We start from the raw sequence: 25,731 nt of genomic DNA on the forward strand, positions 1-25,731 counted from the left end.
CCCTGAGCACTCCCTCAGCTGCTTTTTCCAGCTGGGGGAGTGCTTCTGGGCTGGCTGAACTGTCAAAGGGAAACACTATTTGCCTTTGACAGTTCATTTCCCAGCCGCACATGATCACTGAGCCATGCAACGCTGAGGGTATTTTGCTTCGTCAGCCTTGCATAGCTCATTGGAAATGCTGGCTGGGGCACTGCATGTATGTATGTGCGAGGGGGTGCTCCTGCGCCTCCTCGCACATACGGGCAGAGCAACCTGGGGCGGGGCATTTTAGCAACCACGCGCAGGCCCCTGCAGAAGGTATGTTTATGGCGATTTATTTTTTATTTAAATGTGTATGGATGTGTGTATGCTTGTGTTATGGGACTGTGGTGGGAGCAGGATGGATGGCAGCAGTGGGATAGTGGTGGGAGTAGGATGGCGAGAGCCCAGGCTCTGTACTGGGAGTAGGGTGCGGTGATGGCATGCAAACGTTCAAAGCCATTTCTACATACTGTCCATCTGGCACTTTTAGGGGGGGCCAGGCTTGGCCAAACTTTGCTGAGGGGAGGCCCAGGCCAAAAAAGTTTGAAGACCATTGCTATAGGCTGTGTCCCGTTATTCAATGTTCATGTGGCACGCTCTCTGTCTGCCTGTGACGGGTTCCCTCAGCATCTTTCCAAAAAAGAAGAAGTTTAGGGGGCTCTTAAACCTCCGTCCTGCGACTCGAAGCAGCTCCGGGGATGGGGGGGTCGATAAACATTTTGGCTGCCATCAAATCTCCACAAATCCCGAACCTCAAGGATATTTCAAAACCTCTGGAGAGACTTAAAGAGATTCCTGGGTCAAAAAGTTAAGTTCTAAGTACTTAACACCCTTCTAACATAGCTCAGTGTGTTAACTGACCACCCGACATGTGCGTGCAACCACAGATCCTAGGTTCGAACATGAGAAGGTGGACTCAGCCTTTTACCATTCTGGATTTGATAAAAATGTCCCATTTTACATAGCACTCCATGCCGGTTTCCATCCACTTCAGTGCACTGTAATACAAGGCATTATTGTAAGCCAATGCAATGGCACACAATTTAGTTACCTCGGGTGGGAGAATGGCTGAACCAGCCCAGCTACTATTCTAAGCTGTGAATGACGGCAGGGTCGGACTGGGACAAGAAATAGGCCCGGACACCCAAATAAAAGTGGCCCACCCCTCGTCTCAAAAAAGTGGCCCACCCCGCACCTCAAAAAAAGTGGCCCTCAAACCATCATCCATGAATCGCGTCAATTCACGACTTTACAGAAATTGCTACTTATGGAGGGTTCATGTGTCTGTTACATTACAACACAACTCATAAAATAACATAACTTTGCATACAGTTCTGTGACAGGGTCCACAGCTCAGAGGCGCAGGAGTGGCATGAACCTACCACCCCCACTGCGGTTTTGGGACCTGCTGCAAGTCGATGCTTATACAGGGCTCCGAACCCCAGCAGGGAAGGAGGGTTAGGGTGACGATGATTGGATATCAAGGGGGGGGGGAGTAGGGAAACCGGAATGAGGTTTAGGGAGAGGTTATAGCATTGTTCCTAAGTACACTACAAAAAATATGGTTATGATTTCACTAATGTGATATACATTTCATACAAGAATGGATCACCATATGTATCATTAATATCTGTGTGTATAGATCCATATTGTGAAATTACTGTAAATGCAAGCAGACGTCCAAGGCCAAATGCTATGTTATTGTATAGCATGCTTAAGCTCTTTTTTTATAGAACAAATATGCATACAATATCACCCAACCTTTGTTGGTACTCATGCAGCAGGCACTTAACCCACTGAGCTACTTCCCTCTCAAAGGATTCGACTGTCCTGAAGATTGTATGACAAAGTTCAGAAACCCGAGCACAAAAACACACATAGAGACACATACTTCAAACTTCCATTATTAAGTGCTCTGGGAATAGCTGAAAAAGTAAAGAGCACAAGCCTTTTTCGTGCATTTAGGCACAAGGATTTTGTCAAGTGACAGAGGGCCATCTCCTAGCTGCTGGCACTCTCACGTGTGGCCTCTATCGCACTCTGACCTGCTGCAGAGACGTGACAGAAGGGCTCCAGCTGGTGGCACTGACTCCCAAGTGCCTGGCTCTAGAGTGAAGGAATGGCAGTGTTAGGAGGCTCACAGGCCCGGCCTGTGCACAGTGCACGGGGGTGCAGCCTGCCAGCATGCCAGTGACAGCAATGCCACATTTGGCTAGAGCGACTCCTGCTCTTGCGGTGGCAGATGGAGGGCTGCTTTTTGGCCCTCATCTTGAAAGTGTCGAAGGCCAAGCGTGTGTGTTCTGGAAGTGTACCAGTGACTGCCTGATTGCTTCTCTGCAAGGCAGGCTGACATCTCACAGACCATGTGCACCTGTGGTTTCTGCAGTGTGTCCACGCAGGAGGCCATGTCTGCAATATCCGGATCCGGAGCTGTTTCCGTGTGAGGAGGCATTTTAAGTTTGCATATGTTAGCACCGTGACTAAAGTATTCTGCATTGTGCACATGTCAGAGGCCATGTGTAAGGTGTCCTTCACTTTGTACATGTGTGAGGTTGGAGGACACTGAGATGGAATGTCTTGTGATGATTGTAAAAGAGACAACGGCAGAAAAAAAAACATGCTATAACTGCAATTTGCAAAATGCAAAATACATAGTCTGAAATTAATGCTCACCTCAGCTCTTGGCCAGGCTCCTAGAATCTTTCTGTCTCAGCTGCCAGGCTGCCCATTCCCTGCTAAAGCTGCACTTGCTGCAGTGTTCTTCAGGTGAAAGCTGTATCTACTCCAGAAGACAAAGCAGTGCCGGGCTGCCAATGTCACCACCCTGGCGAGCCACAGGCGACCTGATGCCAACCTGGGGTGCCTGGTCCATTCCAACAAAGATCACCATCGCCATTGCAGCAAAGTCTGGCAGTTCTTCCATCTGGTCCTGTGAGGGCCATTGGTTCCTGGGAGCCTCTGCTGTCATCTTAGTTATTGATGTAAAGCTTGCTAATGCCTGCCCTCTTCCTTTCTAGTGAGGTTTCAGCCCCCACCTTCGTAAAACTCTCTGCACATAAATCACTGCTCTCCTGAAGCCTGCGTTCCTCCCCCTTTGCTGTCACTTTCTCTCCACGTCATCCTTGGTCTTTCAACCTCTGCAGCCACATTTCTATTGGCCTGGCGCCAGCGGCCCCCAGGCACAACAAGTTGCATTGAACTTTGCAAAGTGAAACGAATTTGTTGCTTTCTGCAAACTTAATGTTCCCGCCGGCGCCGCAGTGCCATGGTCCCAGCCAGGTCCAGCCCAGCCCAGCCCTGCAGGCAGCCTCCAGGCTCTTGCTGCAGTGCCCACACCGGTGTACTGTCCCCTGTAATCTAGTTGTTGGTGCAAGCATAGATAGCCACAAACTGTGAAGGCATCCCGGAGAAGCCATTACACTTGAACAACTTAATGATGTACAAATACACAGAAAAAGCATACACAAAAGCACCCTTATGCAAATTGTAAGCTGCAAACGCTTTTGTTAAAGGACCCAGCTGGAATGAGTAAAGCCAAATGTTTGGTCACAGAAACATCATTTTGGTAGGCTGGCATTACTTTTAATTAGATCTGCGCAGAATGGTCCACCAGAGATCTAAACAGTGGCAAGTATTATACGTTTACTTTGGACACACACGTTCCACTTCCACTTGAACAGCTCACTGAAAGCAAAGCGATCAGCCCACCATACATGAAACACCGAGGATAAATGCGTTACACAATGGCCTGATTGATTGCGAGATATGGTTACATTTTTCAGCCCGCCCGCCGGCTGAAGCCTGCAGTTTGACTGAAAGAGAAATGTTGCTCGTTTAATTTGTACGTTCTGTCAGGAATACTACAAGTAACTAATATCTTTATCATTAATATACAGTCCCTGAAATAAAGCATATTTTCACTGTATTGTTACTATGCATGCTGTTGCGCGTTGCGGTGCTGCGGGTGCTTTTTGCTTTTCTTTTTCTTTTTTTTTTTTTTTTTTCTTCTTCACCGGCCCAGGCGTGGCCAGAAACCGGCCCCCAGGCAGGACCGGCCCACACAAACATGATTTCGTTTCGGCCACGGGCCGATTGGCCGAGGGGCCAATCCACCACTGAATGACGGTCATGAACAGATGTGCGAGGGAAGCGCTTTAGTCACTGAGCTATTTTAACAGCTGTCAATGACTTTATTGATGGACTGAGTACCACAGATTGCCAAGTTGGGACGGCTTTAGACATGGAGGACAGCCACACAAAGTATGGGTGCATGGCCTTGTGGCACGTCACATATTTGACTACCTCCCAGTATGGCCACAGTGCATGCCATTAGGTGCATTGCCTGTGCCACGAGGAGTGGCCACCTATTATGGATCCCCCAGAATACGTTAATTACAGCAGATGTTGCCTGAAAAGGCCGTGTCTGCGGAAACCGGGGGCAATCTCCTGAAATACGTGGCTGCAATCACGGCTGGCATGGTTGCTATGGCGGCCGCCATTGCAGCTCTTCTCTGTGTGCAAGTACTCACTGTGGAGATCATCTTGGATTTGCTGCAGTTATGGGTGGAAAGGGACAGGATACCAGGCAGGTTTCGGGGGTGCCAGTGAATTTCACCACATCTACGCAGTCAATCAGACATGCGTCCATGCCGGGTACAGAGAAGGATCAGAATTGGAGGGACGAGCCTCTGCCTGTCTAGCTATTTCCTCCCATGCTGCAGCAGCCAGCAGGATGAGATCAACAGTGGGGCAATGATACCTGTTGTTGAACCAGAACTAATTCAATATGTTTTTTGAAATCTACCATCTTGGCCTTCTGCCTTATTTGATAAGCAATAAGTAGGTTAACTGACCCTCGGCCACCCCGATGACGGACCTGATGGAAGGTATCGAAGGCCTATCTTTCCACTCTTAGGAAGTTGGTGAAATGATTATCGCTGAGTTGGGAAGTCATTCCTAATATCCTGCCAAGAGACAACTCAGTTGCTGAATTAACAGTAAGGAACTAAATTCCTTCTAGAGTTTGCCTCATTGAGCGGATAGGGGGCAGTTAAGTTGCAGCGGTATTTAGTGATATCTAATTGCACAGTTCCTAGGATGCGGGCACATGCGTCATATCGGTTTGCAAGCATCTGGGTTCCAGAAAGTGTCCACGAGGACCCCAGAAGCCAAGCATTGAAGGTCGCCAATGGGCTTCACAGGGATGGAACGGGAAAATGTACAGTGGAATCAAAATGCACTATTCTGTCACTATCAATCCCAGGAAATGGCTCTTTAATAACATTTCCCATTCTAAAAGTAATGAACTGACCACTTGGATATTTAATAACATTTGCAATCAATCCTGACGCGTCACGCATTAGCCTGCTACAATCTGCCACGCTCTTTATTTTAAGGGTTATTCTATTTATTCTCAACCTTACCATTGTAGGATAATAGATTCTGGCTATTTTTAAATGCCTTTGCCTGGCCTTGCATTTTTTACATTTCTTATTTGAGTGGTTTTGTTTTTCGAGCCTGACACTCCATCACCTTTAAGCGAGCCTCCACAACTTCAGCCAGTGACACCGACCCTGACAAACGTTCCGACAGCCCCCAGTCCTGGGCAGCAAAATAGACACACACCAGATATAGCAGAGTGCAAGGGGACAAGCCTGCCACATTCAGACACCCCATCATCTTCAACTATGGAAGCAGGAAGCTTGCACCTATGGTGGTAGTATATATGCAAACTCTTCCCTACAGGACCCACGGCTAAGGCACAAAAGTACACACAGGTAGATGACACCACGTTACCCAGACTTTGCGCTATAACTACTGGCTTGCCGATGTTTGCCTAATCTAAGTACAAATCAAAAGAAAATGTAAAATCAGAAAATGGGAACATTGGAGTAAGCTCAACAAGTAACAACACAGTACAACAATGTACCACTTCACAACATGCCCGTACAGCCAGTTAGCATATACCAGAGGAGATCACCATTAGTGTATTCTCCTGAAGCGGGAAGCCTTTTGGATCATTACACTGGGAACTCTGCCATTGAGGGGCATCATGATGAGCGTGATACAAAGAGTGTGATACCTCTAACTGTGCTTACTAAAATCTTTGGTTCTTTTGAGGATCTGCTTATTTCCCTTTGCTTTAACTTCTGCCTTTTTGCCATACTTCTTCGGTCTTCATTTAAATGGGTCATATGGAGGTCAAGCCTTGAGCGGACACTTCACAAGAGCCGGACTCCGTTGAGCTATAGTTGATTTCATGCATGGCAAAGGAAGTTAATGATGGAAGAACACAGAACTCCCTTTGTCCAGAACATAGCTCTTAACCATCACTCACCCTGGGAAAGATTAATCTTCTGGGCCTTACAGAATTGGAAATAGTTGCCTATTGGCTAGAGGGAACTCTTCGATAAACCTTGATGGACAATCTTGCCATTTACCAGACGTGGAACAAATTAACTGTATCGCTTTTGGATGATGTCTGCAGTGACTTGCTGCCACATGAATGAACCACGTACAACGCGTTGCAAATGCACCAATCATTCCACATGAGTCACAGTCGTCTGGTCAACTACAAGGTCCCTACTAGAGTAAGACCAAATGAGCTCTTCATAACACATGAACGCTAATCTTGATTCTGTCATTTTCTACTAATATGAGGCAGTACACTAATGTACTTGATGCTCTCCATAACCCCAGGTGTGTTTGCTCACATCCTTATGTTATAACACTAAGCTTTGTGTATAATAGTTAGTTTTATGTGCCTCAATAAAAGCTCCCTGCATCAGGACAATTAAAGATCTGAATGTGGCTTCCATGCCCATCCAGGAGGGTGGACATGGCTGGTAACGACTGCCTCAGCGAGGGCTGTGGGATGTTACCGATTGTGTCTGTCATCCTGGGCGGGCATGAAAGTCATTGGCTCTCATTTTTTTCCCTCCAGAGATTGGCTGCAATGGCAATCTCTGAAGAGAAACAAAAAAATCCAAGATGACCTCCGCTATAGGGAAAAGGGACCAAGTACCTTTTCCATTTCCATAGCGGCCGGACGGGAGGAGCGCTGGGACCGGAGCAGAAAGCTCCGGTCCCGAGCAGGTAAGGGAGTGGGTGGGGAAAGGGTTGGATTGTTTTGAGGGGTGCAGGTGTGGGAAAGCAACAGGGAGAGGCTCCCTTTTGCCTCCCTACATTTAAAAAATATATGCATATATGGCGCCACCCGGGGAAGGGCCTTGAGTGGCTGGAACAGCGGCCGGGGATTGTGCTTTCTCGTCTGCTGTTCCAGCCACCTGTCCCCGGGTACGAATGTGAATTCTATTATGGATCACAATGTATGATGCCATCGGGTTGCTGAATTCTCTTTCTTTGGGATGTATTCTTTCTCTTACTGACATGATTTATATTGTAACACACGCACAAGGGGACACAATTATTTCCCTTTGAATGGTCTAGGTTCCAAAAGAGTGCAGAGCTTGGTCCACCAGACAGCCCTTCTGCCTTCACACTAATACACAACCAAAGTGGGCCGCGGCATGTGCCCCGGTGTCTCCCCCTTTCTCCTCCTTTGCCTCACGGAGCAAAATGGTCTCTTATTCTGCACTTTCTTTGAAACAAGTATGAGGAGTATGCTGTTAGTACTGAAAATCACAATGTACACTGAAATGTTGTCACTGTGTGCTCTCTAAATGTTGAATAAATAGTGTGCCCATAACACATATACTTCTTAGTGCGTTGCTTGTGTCTCTCATGCCCTTGAGTGGCAGTGATCGGGGTATACCACGACATACAGAATATATCTTTGACTTCATTGTTTTTTCACCATTACCTTGGGCTAGGCAGTCTTCAAACTGTAGATCACCTGATTTTCTGGGGCTACGACTCCCATGATCCCTCACCATTGACTTTGCTTACTTGTGCTAATGGTAGTTGTAGTCAAAGCAACTAGAAATCCCAAGGTTGCAGACCAGGCATGGTCCAGTCTATTGCTAAGCAAGTGTGGGTAGATTCCCCTGTAGCCCCGGAAATAAAATCACCCTACCTCATACTCCTCGGAGAGTAGATAGTTGGAGTCTGCTTGAAGTTTGGTGAAGTGAGCTTCAAACTGATTTGTTTTAATGGGGCTAAAAGGGAAGGGGGCAGAAGATAAAGGAGAAGAAAAGGCGTTAGAGTACATTTAGATCCAGATAATACAAAATATGCAGCTGGTTCATGTGTCAGCCTTTGGACTCACCTGGAAGTTCTTCTGTTGCTGAAAATCACAAAAACATACTACATGTTAACAATAATGGACACTCCCTTTTGAGAATTAAAAAGCAACATCTGAAAATATTCTAGTTACCCTTTATTGCCTAAATGTAAATGGACAGATGACGTTGTCTCGCGGCGCGTGCTCAGCCTCGCAGTGGGTCCATTTTGACTGTTGCTAGAAGACAAAGTACATGTCTCACACTTAGTCTGTTCCAGGTTTGTTCAACATAGGAGTACTATAGGAGACAGGCCGGAAGGGAGCGCTGTATAGAAGAGCCATATCTATTCAAGCGGGTAAAGGCCTGGGCAATGTGTCCTCTCGGCCTTGTGCCCGCACAGTCCACTGCGCAAGTCCCTGATTCAGATAAGGGATTTGTAGGGTGCAACTGTGGGCACAGCCAGGTCCTGCATGCCTACACAAGTGCTTAATGCATCCCCAGCACCTGAATACAGATTGGCTGAGTGGCCCAACTATAGCCCTTCCCTAATGCCCGGATAGTGGATACATGTAAGAGTCAGCCAGGTCAATGCCTTTTCTACATATTCATCTTCAATTGGGGTGGACATGTACAAGATAAAATGAAAGTTCTTTTATAAATATGTGCATTTCTGTTTTGGGCAGATCAATGGTTCCGTGGTCTTCCGTGACCCATTGCCTTGTAGGCCGGGCACAGGGGAGTAGTGGCGTGTCCAGACTCCGTTGACTGGGGTGGCCCAAGTGGGGCACTGACTTATGTTAATGTTAATTTTAATGTTAAAGGACATTTGTACCGTGCACCATCACCACCGAAGTGGTCCCCTGGCACTCTGGCGGCTCTGAAAAGGGGGGTTGAGGGGATGGGTTAGTGGGGATAAGCTGGAAAAGTGCAAGAGAGCAGTGATGTGCTGTTGACAGCCTCAGCCCGGTGTGTCCGTTGGCTGGGCTTGGGGTGTTTTGTGGTCAGTAGTCGTCATGTGCAGTTGTGCAGGTCTATGTGTGGTTTGTTTGTTGTTGCATTGTTGTGAAGTTTGTGCGGATTGCTGCGTTTTAGGCTTGTGGTTGTGTTTGGTTATAGCTTGAGAGGTGTATGCAGAGCGATGGAATTGTTAGTTGGTTGGTTAGTTGGCATTGCTGTCCTTGTAATTGTGGGATTCCATCTATGTGTGGCACATGCTGACAGTCACATTTCTATCTAGATTCGACGCAAGCTAGGTTCAGAATTCTAAGTGTGGTGCATGCTGAGAATCATATATGCAAACAGTCATATTTCTGAAATTCCATATGAGTGTGGCATATGCTAACAATCACATTTCTATCCAGATGCAACGCGGGCCAGGCTTGAGAATTCCATCTAGGTGTGGCACATGCTAACAATCACATTTCTGTCTAGATCTGGCATAGACTAAACTTGGGAAATTCCATCTAAGTGTGGCATATGCTAACAATCAAATTTCTATCTCGATGCGACGCATGCTAAACTTGAGAATTCCATCAAAGTGTGGCACATGCTGGCAATCAAATCTCACAGACTAAACTCGAGGAATTCCATCTAAGTGTGGCATAGGCTAACAGTCACACTTCCGTCTAGATGCGACGCAAGCTAGGTTCAGAATTCCAAGTGTGGTGCATGCTGAGAATCATATATGCTAACAGTCACACTTCCATCTAGATCTGGTGCAGACTAAGTTTGCGGAATTCCATCTAAATGTGGCATATGCTAACAATCACACTTCCGTCTAGATCTGGTGCAGACTAAGTTTGAGGAATTCCATCTAAGTGTGGCATATGCTAACAGTCACATTTCTGAAATTCCATCTAAGTGTGGCATATGCTAACAATCACACTTCCGTCTCGATCTGGCGCAGACTAAGTTTGCGGAATTCCATCTAAGCTTTGCACTGTGTCAGCAAAGAATCCTTGTGCTCTGCTTCTCATGGACTGTTAGCTTACTTGTGCTGCATAATTACCGCAGGTAGCTGTAGTGTGTTTAATGCACTAAAACAGGGTTACGACTGCAGGTTCCTCAAAAACCATACACAGCAATAATTAAAGAGATGCTTACCCGCGTCTCACTTTCTTTCTGTACAACAGAAAAGCAATGACTGCGACCACCATCACGATGAGGAAGAGGCCAGCACTCGCCCCTTCAATAATCCCAAGCAAAGGCTCTGCAGAAAAACAAAACGCAATCAAACCCTTGCTTTTTTCCAATTTAAGGTATCATTGACACAGCTAACCTGTGCGTCAGGGGACAACAACTATAGATGAAGGTGTTTTAACATAACATTTTATTATGCAAAGCAGTTGACAGTCCGCCATCTTTGTTTTTGTTGTAGCTTCTAGAAACTCCCGATTGAGTCTGATGTGTGGCGGAACACAGGTGCGGATTCAATATGGCTGCCTCCTGGTGTTGCAAACTGGCCTTGCTTTTTTGCTGCTCCAGATTGCCAGGCGGGGGCGCTGCAGCGAATCCTCTAGCTCAAGGGACATCAGGCAGCGTGACTTATGCTTCCATGTCCGGTTGTGCCTTTTCTACAGAGTGTATTACTATAGTTATGGTATTCATTGAGCGCGGATCTCCAAGCAATCGCCAACCCCTTGCATAGCAGTAAAAAGCAAAAAACACGCTTGAATCAGCTATGTTTAGAAGACGGTTAAGGAAACATCTATATCTAAAAAAAAATCAAATGAATGCATAAAATGTTGGGTGGAAACGTGTATACTCTATCATGGCAGCCTTCTGAGACAGAAATCATTTGTGATTCCTGGCACAAAAAGAGGGACTCGCTGCGTCTTATCTAAATGAAAATTAGGCTCAATTGGCCTCAATGGCCGTTACCGCCACTCGGTCCAGTGGCTTTATGGTTGGAGATTACCAGTTGCAGCACTGCGTTAACCCTCATGGTTGCCGCCTAAAGGACTCCATTGTCGACTTGCCAGATTTACCGCGGGTGGTACTTCTGCCTGCAGGAAATCTGCTGCTTTGGGCACTGAAGTGGGGCATTTACCTTCCACATCTTGCTGCAGGGAAACCCTCCACTTCAAGGTCAAACTCAGAATTCAGTGGTGAGGTAAAACCTGAGGTAATTCAGTTACCACACCAGAAAAGTGGAGAAAAGGGGTGCTTCCACCACAAAGTTAGTGCACTGATAACCACATAATAAGGCACAATGTGCCTTTCTTTGCATTCGACCTGAGTGGGATGGCAACCAGATGGCCATTGCTTAAAACACTGCCATTGTGCACACTTACTTTCAGCTTTGAGCAGTACGGAAACAATTGCCTTCATGCAGGCCTTGCACATCATTTCAAATTGCACTGTCACTAATATATCTTAGGCTAACAGGCAGATTTGGAACGAGAGGCAGCGACAAATAACCATGACATTGGAAGGAAAGTGGGCGGGGCCTACAATGATTTCTTTTGGGAATTCAAGACGAACATAGAAGTCTGTAGCACTTAAGGGGTAGGAGCAGACCCTGAAGCAACGCTTGTCATGATTGGCCTAGGCTGGCTGCAACAAAGTTCCATTTGTTCTCCAAGCAATCCCCAATCTCTTGCATAGCAGTAAAAAGCAAAAAATGCGCTTGAATCAGCTTCCTTTAGAACACAGTTAAGAAAACATTTATATTTTTAAAAAAATCAAATTTATATATAAAATGTTGGCTGAAAATGTTATGATAGGCTATTAATCAAAGGGAAGTTATGTGTCAGAAAGTTTATGTTGAATAACTAATTTCTGAATTTTCCATATATATATATATATATGTATATATTGGATTGTACTGATTTTTAATAATTTTCTATTTATATGTATTAAATGTGTATGGTTTTGTTTCCCAAATCACAATGAAAAAATCCTAAACAAATATCTGCTTAGAATTGAATAGGTGCTATCTTTAACTTGGATACAGCTCCTCGAGTCCCTGGGTAAGGATACATCTGTCCCACTCTGCCCCCCCCACCCCCCAGAGCAAGGTGTGCGTGAGCTGCTCCCTGGGATGTGCACGCAAGCGCCCCCTCCCTCCCCCTTCACACAGGACGCAGTAGTAATGGTGCACACGGTGCCCAAGGCCTGGTAAAGGGCAATGATGGCGATCACTCTGTACCCATTGGCCCTCCCAGTGGGAGGAGCCTAACTCTGCTTTGCAGCTGGACTGGCAAATGGCAGTTAAGAACGTGGACGTCTTTTAGGGGGTTTGAGGTAACACACACTGCTCCTATGTTGGTTACTGAGTCCCCCATGGATCCCTCTACAACCCCTGTGATGTAACGGATCTGCCCACAAGCCTTCCAAAAGTAAGAATGCCTTTATCTTTATCTAGTTTTAGTAGCTGGTAAGCTTTCTTTCTTATTAATCACAGTTTATTATCAGTTTGCAACTTCTCTAGCTGAATTGTATTTTCAATATAAAAATGAATGGCTAGTTAGCCGTGTCAAACGTCACATGCAACAATGTCACTTGGGTCAAAGAGCATGTGATGTAATCTCGGCTCCCGCATTGATTGAATGTCACATTACGCTGCTGGGTGTGGGTCAGCTGACTGGTGGCACTCTTTGGCAAATGCCAACTCACTGGATTAGAAGGAGTGCGGCAAATTGATGGACAAAATGGCCACAAATGATAGCGATGGCATTTGACAAGAGTAATCATTTTTGAGCCATTTTACGTGTCCGAAAAAAAGTAAAAATGAAATGCTCTGCAAAGAAGCATCTTAGTTTTGTCTCCTGCCCCTGAGAGCTGTGTCAGTAGGTGGGCAACATGTATTCGGAGTCATCTGGCGACATTTTGTCCCTGTTGACTTCCACGTGATTTTGCACTGCAGTTTATAAGGTCCTCCCCAGCTATGACAGACAATGACAGCAAAACTTTAAGATGATGGCGGGAAGCCAGACTTACCTGACTCGGTCATGATGGGCAAAGAGAAAAAGGTGTCTGTGAAGAGAGGCCTGGAGAATTCCCGCAAATCTTCGCCAAAGAGCTGCGTGAAAGCTCGAATGCTGATCCTGAAAATGCAGCAAAGCAGGATTCACTTACGGCAGACTGGGACAGAGAGAGTAGACAGCAGAGGTTGCATTGCACACCAGTGTTTGTAAAAATTTTGCTAAGTTGCAGCTAACCTGACCTCTCGCCAGCTCCAAGGTGCTATTGCCTGGAGGCGCCATTACAAGAGGGCCTCACCCATGACATGGCTACCGATGGAAGGAGGGGTGTAATTAAAGCCCTTCGGAGCAGCACCCTTTTCTTACCAGTACTTTGCCCTGCGAATGGCATCATTTGCACAGATAGCCATTGGAAAGAAGTTGTGGCAACAGGTTGCCAATATTACACTTGCTGTCCTTTGCAATCCCTTTGGGCGGGAGATGGATTTGTAGGGGAGTTACAGAGGGAGTCACAGTATGAAGTTACCTATTGGCCAGGATAACCTCCAGGCATTGAGATAATGCAAAGAGGGGGAAGCGGGAATATATCCAGGTGCTAAAAGCTGAAGGATATATTGTGCATCAGAGCAATGTTTCTTCCTGATGAAGAATAATATGGCCTTCAGGCCATAAATTGGGAAAGGGACATTACCCCAATACGATAATTATTTGACCAAGGTTTATAAGTCTGTAAGCACTTATTTATATGGTCGAAGACATCCACCCAGCCGGGAGGCCTGCAGCTGGACAAAGGCAGACTTTGACTTCATTAACAATGGTATGGAATAGCCCTAGGTTGAGTGCTACTTTCCTCAAATGCACCCCATGGCTCCGTTCCTTCAATCGCTTCCAGCTACAGGTCTCTGGGCTCCTACATTTATCTAATACCCTCTTTTAAAGACACACTATAACGAAATTCAAAGGCCACAGTACTATCACAGCTTCCTCCACAAGATCATATTGTACATCCCATCCAAAAACTCGTGCTCCGCGGTTCAAGAGTTTGCGTGATCTTATAACGAAGCAACAATTGTCTCTTCCTGTCTCTTCTCTTCTGACTCCATCTTGGCCTGACCTCAAACCATCTAAAAATAAACCAAAAGAGACCCACGCTTCAAGAACTAAAATGGCTCCACCTCACAGCTCACAATAAAATCATACTATACTATAAACAAAGGTATCAACAACAGGGAAAAGGTCTACGTGTTTGTGAAGGCCTCCCTCGCATGCAATCTGTGCACCAAATCCAGCTATGACATCGCCACATGGTGGTTCAGAAAGCATGCAAGGGAAGTAGCACCCTGCCCCTTCTAGATTTCTGGAATGAGCTCCCTCCCCCACGCACCCTCTTCACCTTGTATCTTGTTCCTGGACTATGACACTGTCTTTCCCTCTCCACTCCCAAGCTTACTTGAACTGGACCCTTATTCCTTGGATCAGATTTGTTCTAGCGTAAGCAGCCCCTGAGCTATGTAAAGGTTTGTGTGTGCACATGACTTCTATGCAAAGCGGCATACCGCAACATCGGGTCCAAGTCTGCGCAATCTCAAAGCCCCTAGTTAATCGAATTTGATAAAATAGACTTCCTGTGCCTTCACTAGGGGTTGCTTTGGCCAGTCACCCTGCTATGCTGCTTGAGTTAGTTCTGCTTCCATCAGCACACCCCATCTCATCAGCACACCTCATCTCATCAGCACACTTCACAGAGCTACACATCCGAGTACATGAATTTCAAAGGGAAAAGGCCTGCATGATAACAGATTCCCCGCCTGACTATAATTCTTCTAGTTGAAACACTTGCCGCAAAGCAGATGAGAAGTCAAAATGTAGGATTTGCATAGTTAGGGGCCAGGATGTTCCCTGGGCTGTCGAAAACTATTGGGAAGATGTCACGTGGTCTTGCCTGGCAGTTACATAAAGGTAGGGCAGTGCTTAGCAACTGAGAAGAGAACATGGCCATCCAATCATGGCACATAGTTCCCTGGATGTCACTGTCAACCTAACAGCTAATGAAGCGTGACTTAGAATATCTGCCCATTTTGCAGATATGTTCAATTAACATTATTCCAGTCTTTCCATCCAATCATACACATGATGCTTTTTATTGTGAGACTGGAGAATCCTGCCACTAAATCCACATGCCCCAACAAAACTCTCCGGGGCCTCACCCAACAATTAGTACGTACAATTATACGCCTTGCTTTTGTTGTCTTTGGCTAATGACTTTCTGTCCAGTAGTCACGGATATGATCCTAACCATATCAACTCAGTAGGATGAACCATTCCTATCTATTCTGTTTCATTGAATGGCCTGCATGCTATTAGCACATCACCTTGGAGACAAAGAAAGAGATGACATGCATAAACAACCCTTCAATAGTGACGCGCCTCCTTTCTGTACAGGGGGTCAGTCTGAAAGGTCCATGGGGCTTAAAGGGGCAGGAGAGGGGGGTCATGAAGAGGAATTTTTTTCTTCGACTCGCCCAACCACATCTCACTTCTATGGGATTGTGTTTGCTTTTTTGATTTTGGCCCCTGTGAGGAAGAGAGTCCTTGGAATCTGGTGACTACCTGGTTGGGATCCTCATCGTCGAGGTCCTCCAGCACATTCAGCCACCCACATAGTTCAACTTAAGAGTATATGAGAGGAGCGGAGAGAGGATGAGTGATATGTCACTGGCCTGCCCTTTCACTGGGGACATGCTGCTGAATGATACAGTGGTGTTATGGTGTTGCTCTCCTGGATTGAGGTGGACTACAGAAGAACAGCTGTGTCAGCAATGATGAGATGAGTGCCCCCAACTTCCAGAGGTGGACTACAGGAGAACAGCTGTGTCAGCAATGATGAGATGAGTGCCCCCAACTTCCAAACCACTTTTCTCCTCCCAGGGCGGGTGTGCTCCTACAAACACACACACAAATGTGTGTGTGTGTGTGTGCGTGCGTGCATGCATGTGCGTGTGTGTGTCTCTCTGATATGGGTGCTGTTGGAGCTGTCAAGGTATGGTGGTGTAGGAGTGATCAAAATATAAAAACTGAACTCTGCCTTCTTGATCAACAGTCTCTCAGTAACACAGACCTGTACGGAGTTCGTGGCTTTAGCGGACCATCGCAAAATGTGTGCTGGTTCGGTTCACACTTCCCTCCAAGGCTGTCCATCTCCGTGCCAAGCTTAATGTGGACGCTTTGAGAGTTGTAGTCAGGGTTTTCGGCACATTTGCTTGCAAAGTAGTTGGTTTGGTAGATTTTTACCGAATTATTGTGCTTGTACTCATGGTAGGTCGGCAAAGGGTGTTGTTGCTCTGGCGTGATATCGTTGTTACCTGGATAGACATGAAGAGAACAAGAGAGACCAAAGAGATAAGCTGTTGGGTACAACTATTGCTGCCAGAAGGACGTTTGCCAATCAAAAATATATTAAACATAATTTCTGAAATTAATTTGAGGGAATATAAACTATAGGACGTGCCATCACTTTCATGAGCACTAAGTGACTGTAAGAAATTCTGACAAATGTTTACTTTATCAGGGGGTGTTATACAATCTCATTTTCCCAGCGTTAATTGTTCAATACAACCATGAGATTGTGTTCAGGAGCTGTTTTACCGATACAAGCTGTGGTCAGATCATCTTGCGGAGCTGGTTGGACACCTTCACCACGATTGATATCAATGTTCCTATCAGATAGCGGAACTACAGCGACGACTCTGAACTAGGTGCACACGGCTTTCTCCTCCCCCTGATGGTACTATACCTTGATGAAACTGGACACGGTGGCCACAATGCTCCCATCCTAATGTGTTGCGTTGTTTGGTAGTATGTGCTCTAACGGTACAAAGGTGAATGTGCAGGATAGAGATCTGAAGCTCCTCCCACTTACAACGCATATATTGTATTTGCATGATGACGTATTCTTACACACATTTCCTGTCCAGAGCTCAGGTGCCTGAATGTGTCTGTTTCACACTCAGCAAAATAAAGCGATCGACCAAAGTTTGGCTTTTAATTGTAATTTGGCTGAAGATCAGTCAAAATTTGGATAATGGCTACAGTTAAAACATATTGGCCCTCATTACGACCCTGGCGGAGGACCATGGTGCAATTTGCACCATGGTCCATGGCGCAGAGCTGCCAACTCCGCCATGGGGGTTGGCGGACTTACCGCCCCATTCCGACCTTGGCGGGGCGGTAAGTCCCCAATCCCCATTTACCCTTCCCCATTCCCATTTTTGCCCCATAGGGTATAATGGGAGTGGGGAAGGCGTTAATTACGCCACCGTAAATTACGGTGGCGTAATTAACAACAGGTCCCGTAGCGCCATGGATTTTTCCGCCCGGAAAAAACAGGCGAGAAAACCACCATGGCGCTACGGGAACTCGTAGTAAGGCGGAAAGGTACGCCATGCATTACGCTGGCGTAAAACCATTTCCGCCAGGGTCGTAATGAGGGCCAGTATGACCTAGACCAAGCCAAAAAGTTAAAGTTGACATTTGTGAAATGATCAATCATATTTATTGAAAAACAGCTAACGGTGAACAAAAAATAAAGCAAACATACACCAGAGTGAACTTTGGTAGTATTAGAGGGAGCACTTTTAAAGTTGGGAAGTTAAGTTATGAAAAGAACAAGTTACTTTCTTACCTGGTAACGTTCTTTCGATGGGATGGTCCGACGACGTATTCCATATCTATGACATGTAATCACCACAGCTGTGCTGCTTCGGAAACTTTTTTCGGCGTCTGCGTCCTGCGTCGATGACGTCGATGCGCCGTCGTCGAGGGCCTCCTCCGACGTCTGACGTCATCCGATGTGATAAGTAGGACGCACGACGCCCGTAGCCTCAGTTGTAGTTTTTTCCCCCAGAACGTGTGACACTAGTCAACTGCCAGTCAGACACAAAGCCTTGCGGAACGTAAGCTGCAATCGCAAAAGAAATTCTGCAGCGGGGAAGGCAGGGCGGGAGCGATATGGAATACGTCGTCGGACCATCCCATCGAAAGAACGTTACCAGGTAAGAAAGTAACTTGTTCTTCGAGGGGATTGGGTCCTCCGACGTATTCCATATCTATGACAGACTCCCAAAGCAGTACCAGAGCAAGGAGGAGGGAAAGAATTTAGAATCAAGATTTAGAATAGCCAATCAAATAGCAGAGCAAAGGACCGCCTTGCCAAAGGCCAGATCCTGTGCTCGGATGGAATCGAGGGAATAGTGATGTACAAATGTATGTACCGAAGCCCAGGTGGCTGCATCACAGATGTTGCGAATAGGAACACCCCTCTGCAGGGCAGTAGACGCAGCCATACCCCTGGTAGAATGGGCCCGCAAGCCAGCCGGTGGGTCCTTACCCGCCAAGCGGTAGCACTCCGAGATGGCCAAAATAATCCAGCGAGACAAAGTCTGTTTCGTCACAGCTTGCCCCAAATGCTTACCAGCGTAACCAATAAAGAGTTGATCGCCCACTCTGACCCGGGACATGCGCGAAACATAAAAGCTTAAAGCTCTCCTAGGGTCAAGCCTATGGAGCCTCTCCTCTTCGTTACCAGGATGCGGAGGAGGATAGAATGCCGGAAGAACAACCTTCTGGGCCAAATGAAATTCCGTCACTACCTTCGGAAGAAAAGAAGGACGAACTCTAAGGACAACCCTGTCCTTGTGAAATACAGTGAAGGGAGGCTTAACTGAAAGTGCCTGTAACTCACTCACTCTGCGAGCGGAAGTAACCGCAACTAAAAACACAGTTTTCAGAGTTAACAGCCTCAAAGGGCAAGAATGTAAAGGCTCAAACGGAGCACCCATAAGAAACTTAAGAACAAGGTTTAAATCCCAACCGGGCACCAGGAAAGGTGACGGAGGGAACACATTAGTGAGCCCTTTCAGAAACTGTGAAATCAAAGGGATTTTAAAGTAAGAACACTCTTCAGACGAGCGCTTAAAGATGGACAGCGCCGCCAGGTAACCTTTAACGGTACCCACTTGCAAGCCCCTGTGGGCCAAAGAAAGTAAAAAGGACAGAACCATGGGAATGTCACATGCAAAAGGATCCACATTCCGAACTCTGCACCAGTCGCAGAACTTACGCCAACGGCAACGGTACAGATACTTTGTTGCCGGCCTTCGGGCCGAAAGCAACACCTCCATCACGTCCTCAGGGAGGTCCCAATCCTTATACCTCAACCTTTCAGAAGCCAAGCGTGAAGGTTGAGGGATCTGACCTCTGGATGGAGAACCTGACCCCCCTCCCGTGAGAGCAGATCGTCTTGGTAGGGAAGACGAAGTGGAGGGCAGATGGATAAGTCGAGAAGGTCCGGGTACCACGTCCTCCGAGCCCACGCCGGGGCAATGAGGATCATCCGGGAACCGAACTTCCGTAACCTCCGCAGCACTTGCGGGATGACGGGGACTGGAGGAAACGCGTACAGCAGCGGGAATGACCACTCCACCACGAACGCGTCTCCTAAGGCTCCTTTTGGAGGAAATTCCCGCGAGCAAAACCTTTCGCACTTCCGGTTGACACTGGAGGCGAAGAGATCCACTTGAGGGGTCCCCCAAAGGGCGAAGATCTCCAGGAGAATCTCCTGAGCCACCTCCCACTCGTGAGAGATTGCGCTCTGCCTGCTCAGAGCGTCCGCCGTCACGTTCTCGACTCCGGCTAGATGAACTGCCGAGATCGAAACTTCCTGCTGGATGGCCCAGAACTCGAGCTGCATCGCCTCCCTGCACAGAGGAAGTGACCCTGCCCCCCCCCTTTTTGTTGAGGTAGTGCATGGCCACTGTATTGTCCGTCAGGATCAGGACACTCTTTCCTCGCACAGTCGGCAGAAAAGCCTTCAGGGCTAGCCTGATGGCCCTCAGCTCCAAAAGATTGATATGGAGTCTGGACTCCGACGGAGACCAACGACCGCTGACTGTCAGCCCGTTGGCATGAGCTCCCCATCCCGTGAGGGATGCATCCGTCACGATCGTCACCTCCGGCCAGGGAAGCCAAAATGGAGCCCCCTTCATCAAGTTGCCTTCGACGGCCCACCACAGAAGATCCCGGGCGACCGAGGGCGGCACCTGAACCGGGTCCGACATCCTGCCGGAGGACTGCGACCATTGCGTCTTGAGTGCCCACTGCAAAGATCTCATCCGCAGGCGAGCCTCTGGCACCAGAAGAATGCAGGATGCCATGAGGCCGAGCAACCTAAAGAACTCGAACGCAGGGAGCGTCTGGGCATGCTGAAACTTGTGCACCATCTGCTGAATGTGAAGAGCCCTCACCTAGGGAGGAAAACACTGCCCCAGGGAAGTGTCGAGCACCGCTCCGATGTACTGGAGCCGCTGTGTTGGCGTCAAATGGGACTTCTTTAAATTGAGGGAGAAGCCCAGCCTGTGAAGGGAGCGGCAGGCGACGGACAGATGATCCAGGACTTGCTCGGGAGAGCCCCCCCTGATCAACCAATCGTCCAGGTAGGGGTAGACGTGAATCCCCCCTTGCCTGAGATGCGCTGCCACCACCACCATGAGCTTGGTGAAAACCCTCGGGGCGGAGGTCAATCCGAACGGCAGGACCCGAAACTGAAAGTGCGAGTCGCCAACCGCGAACCTCAGGTACTTCCTGTGCTTGGGATGGATCGGCACATGGAAGTAAGCATCCTTGAGGTCGAGTGACACCAACCAGTCCTGAAGCTGAAGGGCCTGGAGGACTTGAGAGAGAGTAACCATCTTGAACTTGTCCTTCCTGAGGAGTTTGTTCAAACCGCGCAAGTCCATGATGGGTCTCAATCCCCCGTCTTTCTTCGAAATCAAAAAATAAGGGGAATACCATCCCTTGTTCCTCTCCGCCACAGGCACCAGTTCTATGGCGCCTTTCTCCAGCAGGGCTTGAATTTCCTGCGCAAGGAGCGGATCCAGGCTCTGCAAAGAGAGGTTCCCCGGTGGATTGTCGCGAGGCCTGTGCCGGTAGCCGTGGGTTATGATCTCCAGAACCCACACATCTGAAGTAATGGCTTGCCACTCTACAAGATGCTGCGCCAGCCTTCCCCCAACCGGCGAACCATGGGACATGGCCTCACGACTGAGTGGGAGCGGCTGCGGCGTTACCTGAGGGCAAAGAGGCAACTGCCTGAGCGGCCTTGGCACCACGGGTACCCTGTCGTCCACCTCTGGTACCCCTGCGATGGCCTCTTTGACTGCCAGCTCCTCTCGCTTTACTGAAGGATGAGTAATAGCGAAAGGAACCACCCCTCCACTGCTGTCCCCTAGGACGAAAAGGCGGAGGTTGGCGAACTGCAGCGCCCAACGACTTCGCTGCAGCTTTTGAGGTCTGCAACCTCTCAAGGCTCTCGTCAGCCTTGCTGCCAAAAAGGTGTTCACCGTCAAAGGGCATGTTGAGGAGCCGGGACTGCACATCAGGAGCAAACCCCGACTTCCGCAACCACGCAAACCTGCGTATCACGGTGCTCGCCGCCATGGACCTACTGACGCAGTCAGCTAAATCCAAACCCGACTGAACGGACTCACACATGGCATCCTTACCATCCTGGACCATAGCAAGGAAACCATCCCGTTCGACCCCTTCGGGAACATGTTCAGCCGCCAACGCAACACAGTTCCACAGAGTGTGTGTGAAACGAGACAAGGCACAAATGGAGTTGGCCGCCTGAAGCGCCATACCACCAGAAGAAAATACTCTCTTCGCCCAGCCATCAAAACGTTTGTCGTCCCTATCAGGAGGGATGGTAGGGTACGACGCCTGCTTTGCCGGGGCCGTGGCCGCCTGCACCACCAGACTCTCCGGAGTGGGGTGCCTGGTCAAGTAGCAGGGGTCGCTACTGGCTGGACGGTATTTTCGCGACAAGGATCTGCCCACCGCAGGGAGACTCTCCGGAGCAGTCCAAGCCGCCGCCACCCTTCTCTGCAAAGCCATATGGAACGGCAGTACCGGGTCAGTTGGGGGACCAACATCAAGGATGTCCGTCAGATCATCCTGCACAAACTCCCCTGGGGGAGCAGACCATCCCAAGTACTCAGCAACCCTAGCCATAAGGCGCCGGTACGAAGAATCGGCATCAGAGCCAGGCTCAGGCCTACAAAACTCCACCTCCGGAGAGGTGTCCAGTCCACTGGCATCATGCAGGGACTGTCTCAAATCGTCAAACTGACTATGGCCCGAGACAATTTCATCTGGAACCAGACTAGGAACCAGGCCATCAGAATCCTCATCCGCCTCTGAAATATAGTCCAGGTGGCGAAAAGAAGGCACCCGAGAGTGCTTGCTCTTAACCAGAGCCTTCCTAGGGGGTTCTCCCGTGCCACGGGGTACCTCCGACACGAAAGGCGTCGATGGCGTCGAGCGAATCGGCGCCGGCGTCGAGAGAACCGGCATCGGCGCCGAGAGGATCGGCGCCGAGGAAATCGGCGTCGACGTCAGACGCAGCGCCTCCAGCATCGGCGGCGTCGACACAGCCCTCGAGGCCGGAGCCCCGAGCGTGTCCCTCGACGACCCGAGCGTCGACGGCCTCGACGACTTCCTCGAAGCCGGAGCCTCGAGAAAGCCTGTCGACGCCCTCGACGCCTCAGACGTCGATGTCTTCCTCGAAGACTTCACAGGTGCACACGGTCTCGAACGCGTCGAGGACCGGGACCTGGAACGGGTACGGCGAGAACGAGTCTCCTTGTCCGGACGGGACCTCTCCCGTGACTCGTGCCGACCACTCATGCGAGCGGTGTCTCTCGACCTCACACGACCGACCCCACTCGGGGGCGCGGACGGCGTAGTACCCTGCGACTCAAGAATCGCCAGCATTTTCTTCCCGAAGGAAGCCCATTCCTCCGGCGTCGCACGGCTGGTGGGGTAAGCGACGTGCCGGGCAGAGTCCTCCGAGGAGGACCCGGAAGACGACCGGTGTCGGCGCTTCCGAGAACGCCTCGAAGAGGCTGAGGAGTGGCGAGACCTACTCCTAGAAGGAGACCCACGAGACTTCCGACGATGACGCGGAGAGTCACCCCTCGAATCATCCGTCGAAAGCCCCGCAGACTTCGACTTCCTGGGCTTGGACACCCGACCTACCGACAATTTCTTCTTACGTTCTCGTAAGGCTTTGGACGTGAGCGACTGGCAGTCGATACAGTCATCCGTGTCGTGGGCCTCCCCGAGGCACCAGAGGCAGGCGTCGTGCGAGTCCGTCACCGACATCTTGGACCCACACTCCCCGCACTTCTTGAAACCCGGACGCGGGGTCGAAGATGAAGTAGAAGACATCTTCAAAGGATTTACACAAAACGAACAGGTTCGAAGAACCGAGAAGAACAGAACTCCAAAGAGTCGAGGAACCGAGAATCACGAAGCAACACGTTCGCGGAAAAAACGGAACTGAGGCTACGGGCGTCGTGCATCCTACTTATCACATCGGATGACGTCGGACGTCGGAGGAGGCCCTCGACGACGGCGCATCGACGCAGGACGCAGACGCCGAAAAAAGTTTCCGAGGCAGCACAGCTGTGGTGATTACATGTCATAGATATGGAATACGTCGGAGGACCCAATCCCCTCGAAACAATGATTCTGCTTGTGCGGAGTATATGAACCACTATTCATATTGTACTACACATGCATCCATTGAAAAAAACATGTGTAATACATTACATGGCCTGCGGTAGCGGCCATGTAGTTATGGTTAAGTTGCTAAACCCATAGGAAGAGCACTTTTTGGGCGGCTTATAACTTTGCTCCCCTGGACGAAACCTCACCAAACATTGCAAAACAAGTATATGGCCCACTCTGAATTATTTTGCAAAGTTTGGTGAGGTTTGGTCAACGGTGGGCAAAGTTATAGGGAGGGGGCCCAAAATTTCTTTTTTTCCCATAGACATAATGGGAAAAAACTTTGCTCACGCCTACAGCCCAAACCGCTGGACGGATATTCGCCAAATTAGCGGCAGGAGCATCGGCTTGGTCCTGAATGCGTGCTTTTGTTAATTTGGTGTAAAGTTTTTTCATTAAATATATAGATATAGATGAGAGAGAGAGAGAGAGAGAGAGAGAAAGAGAGAGAGAGAGAGAGAGAGAGAGAGACCAGATCTTTGGAGTCTGTGTCCTGCAGTCACTGAGTCTCTGCAAGTATGATTGGCTGGTGTTTGTGCTGCATCAGAGCTTTGACGTCATGTAGGGAATGAAAACGAGTGTCTAGAGAATAATTGGGCTCTGGATGATGAACTGACAACGAGTTGGGAGCCTTGTCGGTTCCCTTCGGGGTTGGGGGGGTCAGATAGGAGCACCCAGTGACAGCGTTAGTCTGGTGGGAGCCATTGGCTGGTTCCTCCTAAGGAACAGCCCTGCCTTAGAGGAGGAAAGGTGAAGGTGTATGTCACATTTGAGCCCAAGGATGGCTTAGGCCCTGAGAAGAATGTTCACAGTCTACAGCACAGAGGCTGAGCCTCATCTTCGGCAAAGATGGCCATTGAGTCTGAAGCAGGTTTCCAAGGCCAGTGCAGGATAGGTGATCATCTGAGAAGCATAGGCTGAATGAAAGGACCCCCCCATCCCTCTCTGGTGCTAGAGTCAGAGTCTAGGGAAGGAAGTGCAGAAGACCAGTTATGGACATGGGGTCCTCCCTATGTCACAAAGACAGACCGCTTCCCTCCCTTAGTATTGAGCTAGCTAGGCGGTATGCCTAGGCTAGTGTGCCTACTTCACCAGCAGGGAAGGCAAGCACTGCGCGCCATTGTTTGGTTACACTCAATAGGGAATGTCACCTCGAAGGTATGTTGTGGGAGAATAGAATCCCAGCCAGCATGTTTTGAGGAGTCTAGGATCGGATCTGGACATAAGGTTTGCCCTAGGCTAGAGACCTCTTATGCACCGCTTGGCCTCTCGTCCCTGATAAAGGTAAGTTGAATTCCACTAGAGGTAAGGGAATGCTGACATGCTGTCTCACAGGTAAGTGCACGGCACTGCATCCCCAGTAGGATGCCCTTATGAACAGGGTTTGTGTGGATGGGAAAGGTCGCATGAATGTTGGGCTGTCGGGCTCCCCGGTTTAGCAATTCTAATGGTTGCATAGAGACGCTCTGTATATTTTTTTACTCCAAATAAATGTCCAGTTGGTACCTTAGTTCTTGACAGTGTTTAATTGTTGGTGTCTATGTTTGTCCAGTGGAGCCCCACCTACTCAGCGTGGAGGCATAAGGTGGCTTTATGGAGGGTATGGGCGGGGCTTTAAAAATCCTATGAAAATTGCGATGAAAATATACACGTCAGCATTTAATGGAGTAAAAACATTTTTTGTGAAAGTTACCCTTTTCATCGTAAACCAGGCACAACATCTAATGTGTCTTTTTATAGGAAAAATTGCAATTTCTGTAGTTGCATTGATGCTTTAGGTGGTAAAATAATACTTTGTTCATGATTTTTCCACTTGGGCCTACTTTGTGATCCTTTGGCCCAGGGTAATGGTGGCGCAGGGCAAAGAATGCAATTTTCTTTCATTGAGAGGTATTTTTAAAGTTACTGATGCCCTCTTTGGAAGCATAGCCATGTGCAATGATCAGTGCTTTGCTGTGAGTCTCAAACAGGAGTGG

At 48.5% G+C, this 25,731-nt stretch overlaps 1 protein-coding gene across 2 annotated transcripts in view; it reads right to left on the minus strand.

The window, feature by feature from the left end:
- Positions 1-25,731, minus strand: part of PTPRB (protein tyrosine phosphatase receptor type B) — a 442,488-nt gene that overhangs the window by 68,372 nt on the left and 348,385 nt on the right. For both annotated transcript variants that reach the window (XM_069628245.1, XM_069628246.1), the window contains 6 exons: positions 16,248-16,491; positions 13,146-13,252; positions 10,308-10,413; positions 8,357-8,440; positions 8,249-8,266; positions 8,057-8,138 (listed from right to left, as the gene is read on the minus strand). In XM_069628245.1, the coding sequence (XP_069484346.1) occupies positions 8,057-8,138; positions 8,249-8,266; positions 8,357-8,440; positions 10,308-10,413; positions 13,146-13,252; positions 16,248-16,491 (641 nt within the window). The remainder of the gene's footprint in view (positions 1-8,056; positions 8,139-8,248; positions 8,267-8,356; positions 8,441-10,307; positions 10,414-13,145; positions 13,253-16,247; positions 16,492-25,731) is intronic.

The sequence above is a fragment of the Ambystoma mexicanum genome, chromosome 12 (assembly GCF_040938575.1).
Source record: "Ambystoma mexicanum isolate Mex_15411 chromosome 12, UKY_AmexF1_1, whole genome shotgun sequence".
In the NCBI taxonomy this organism is placed as follows: Eukaryota; Metazoa; Chordata; class Amphibia; order Caudata; family Ambystomatidae; genus Ambystoma; species Ambystoma mexicanum.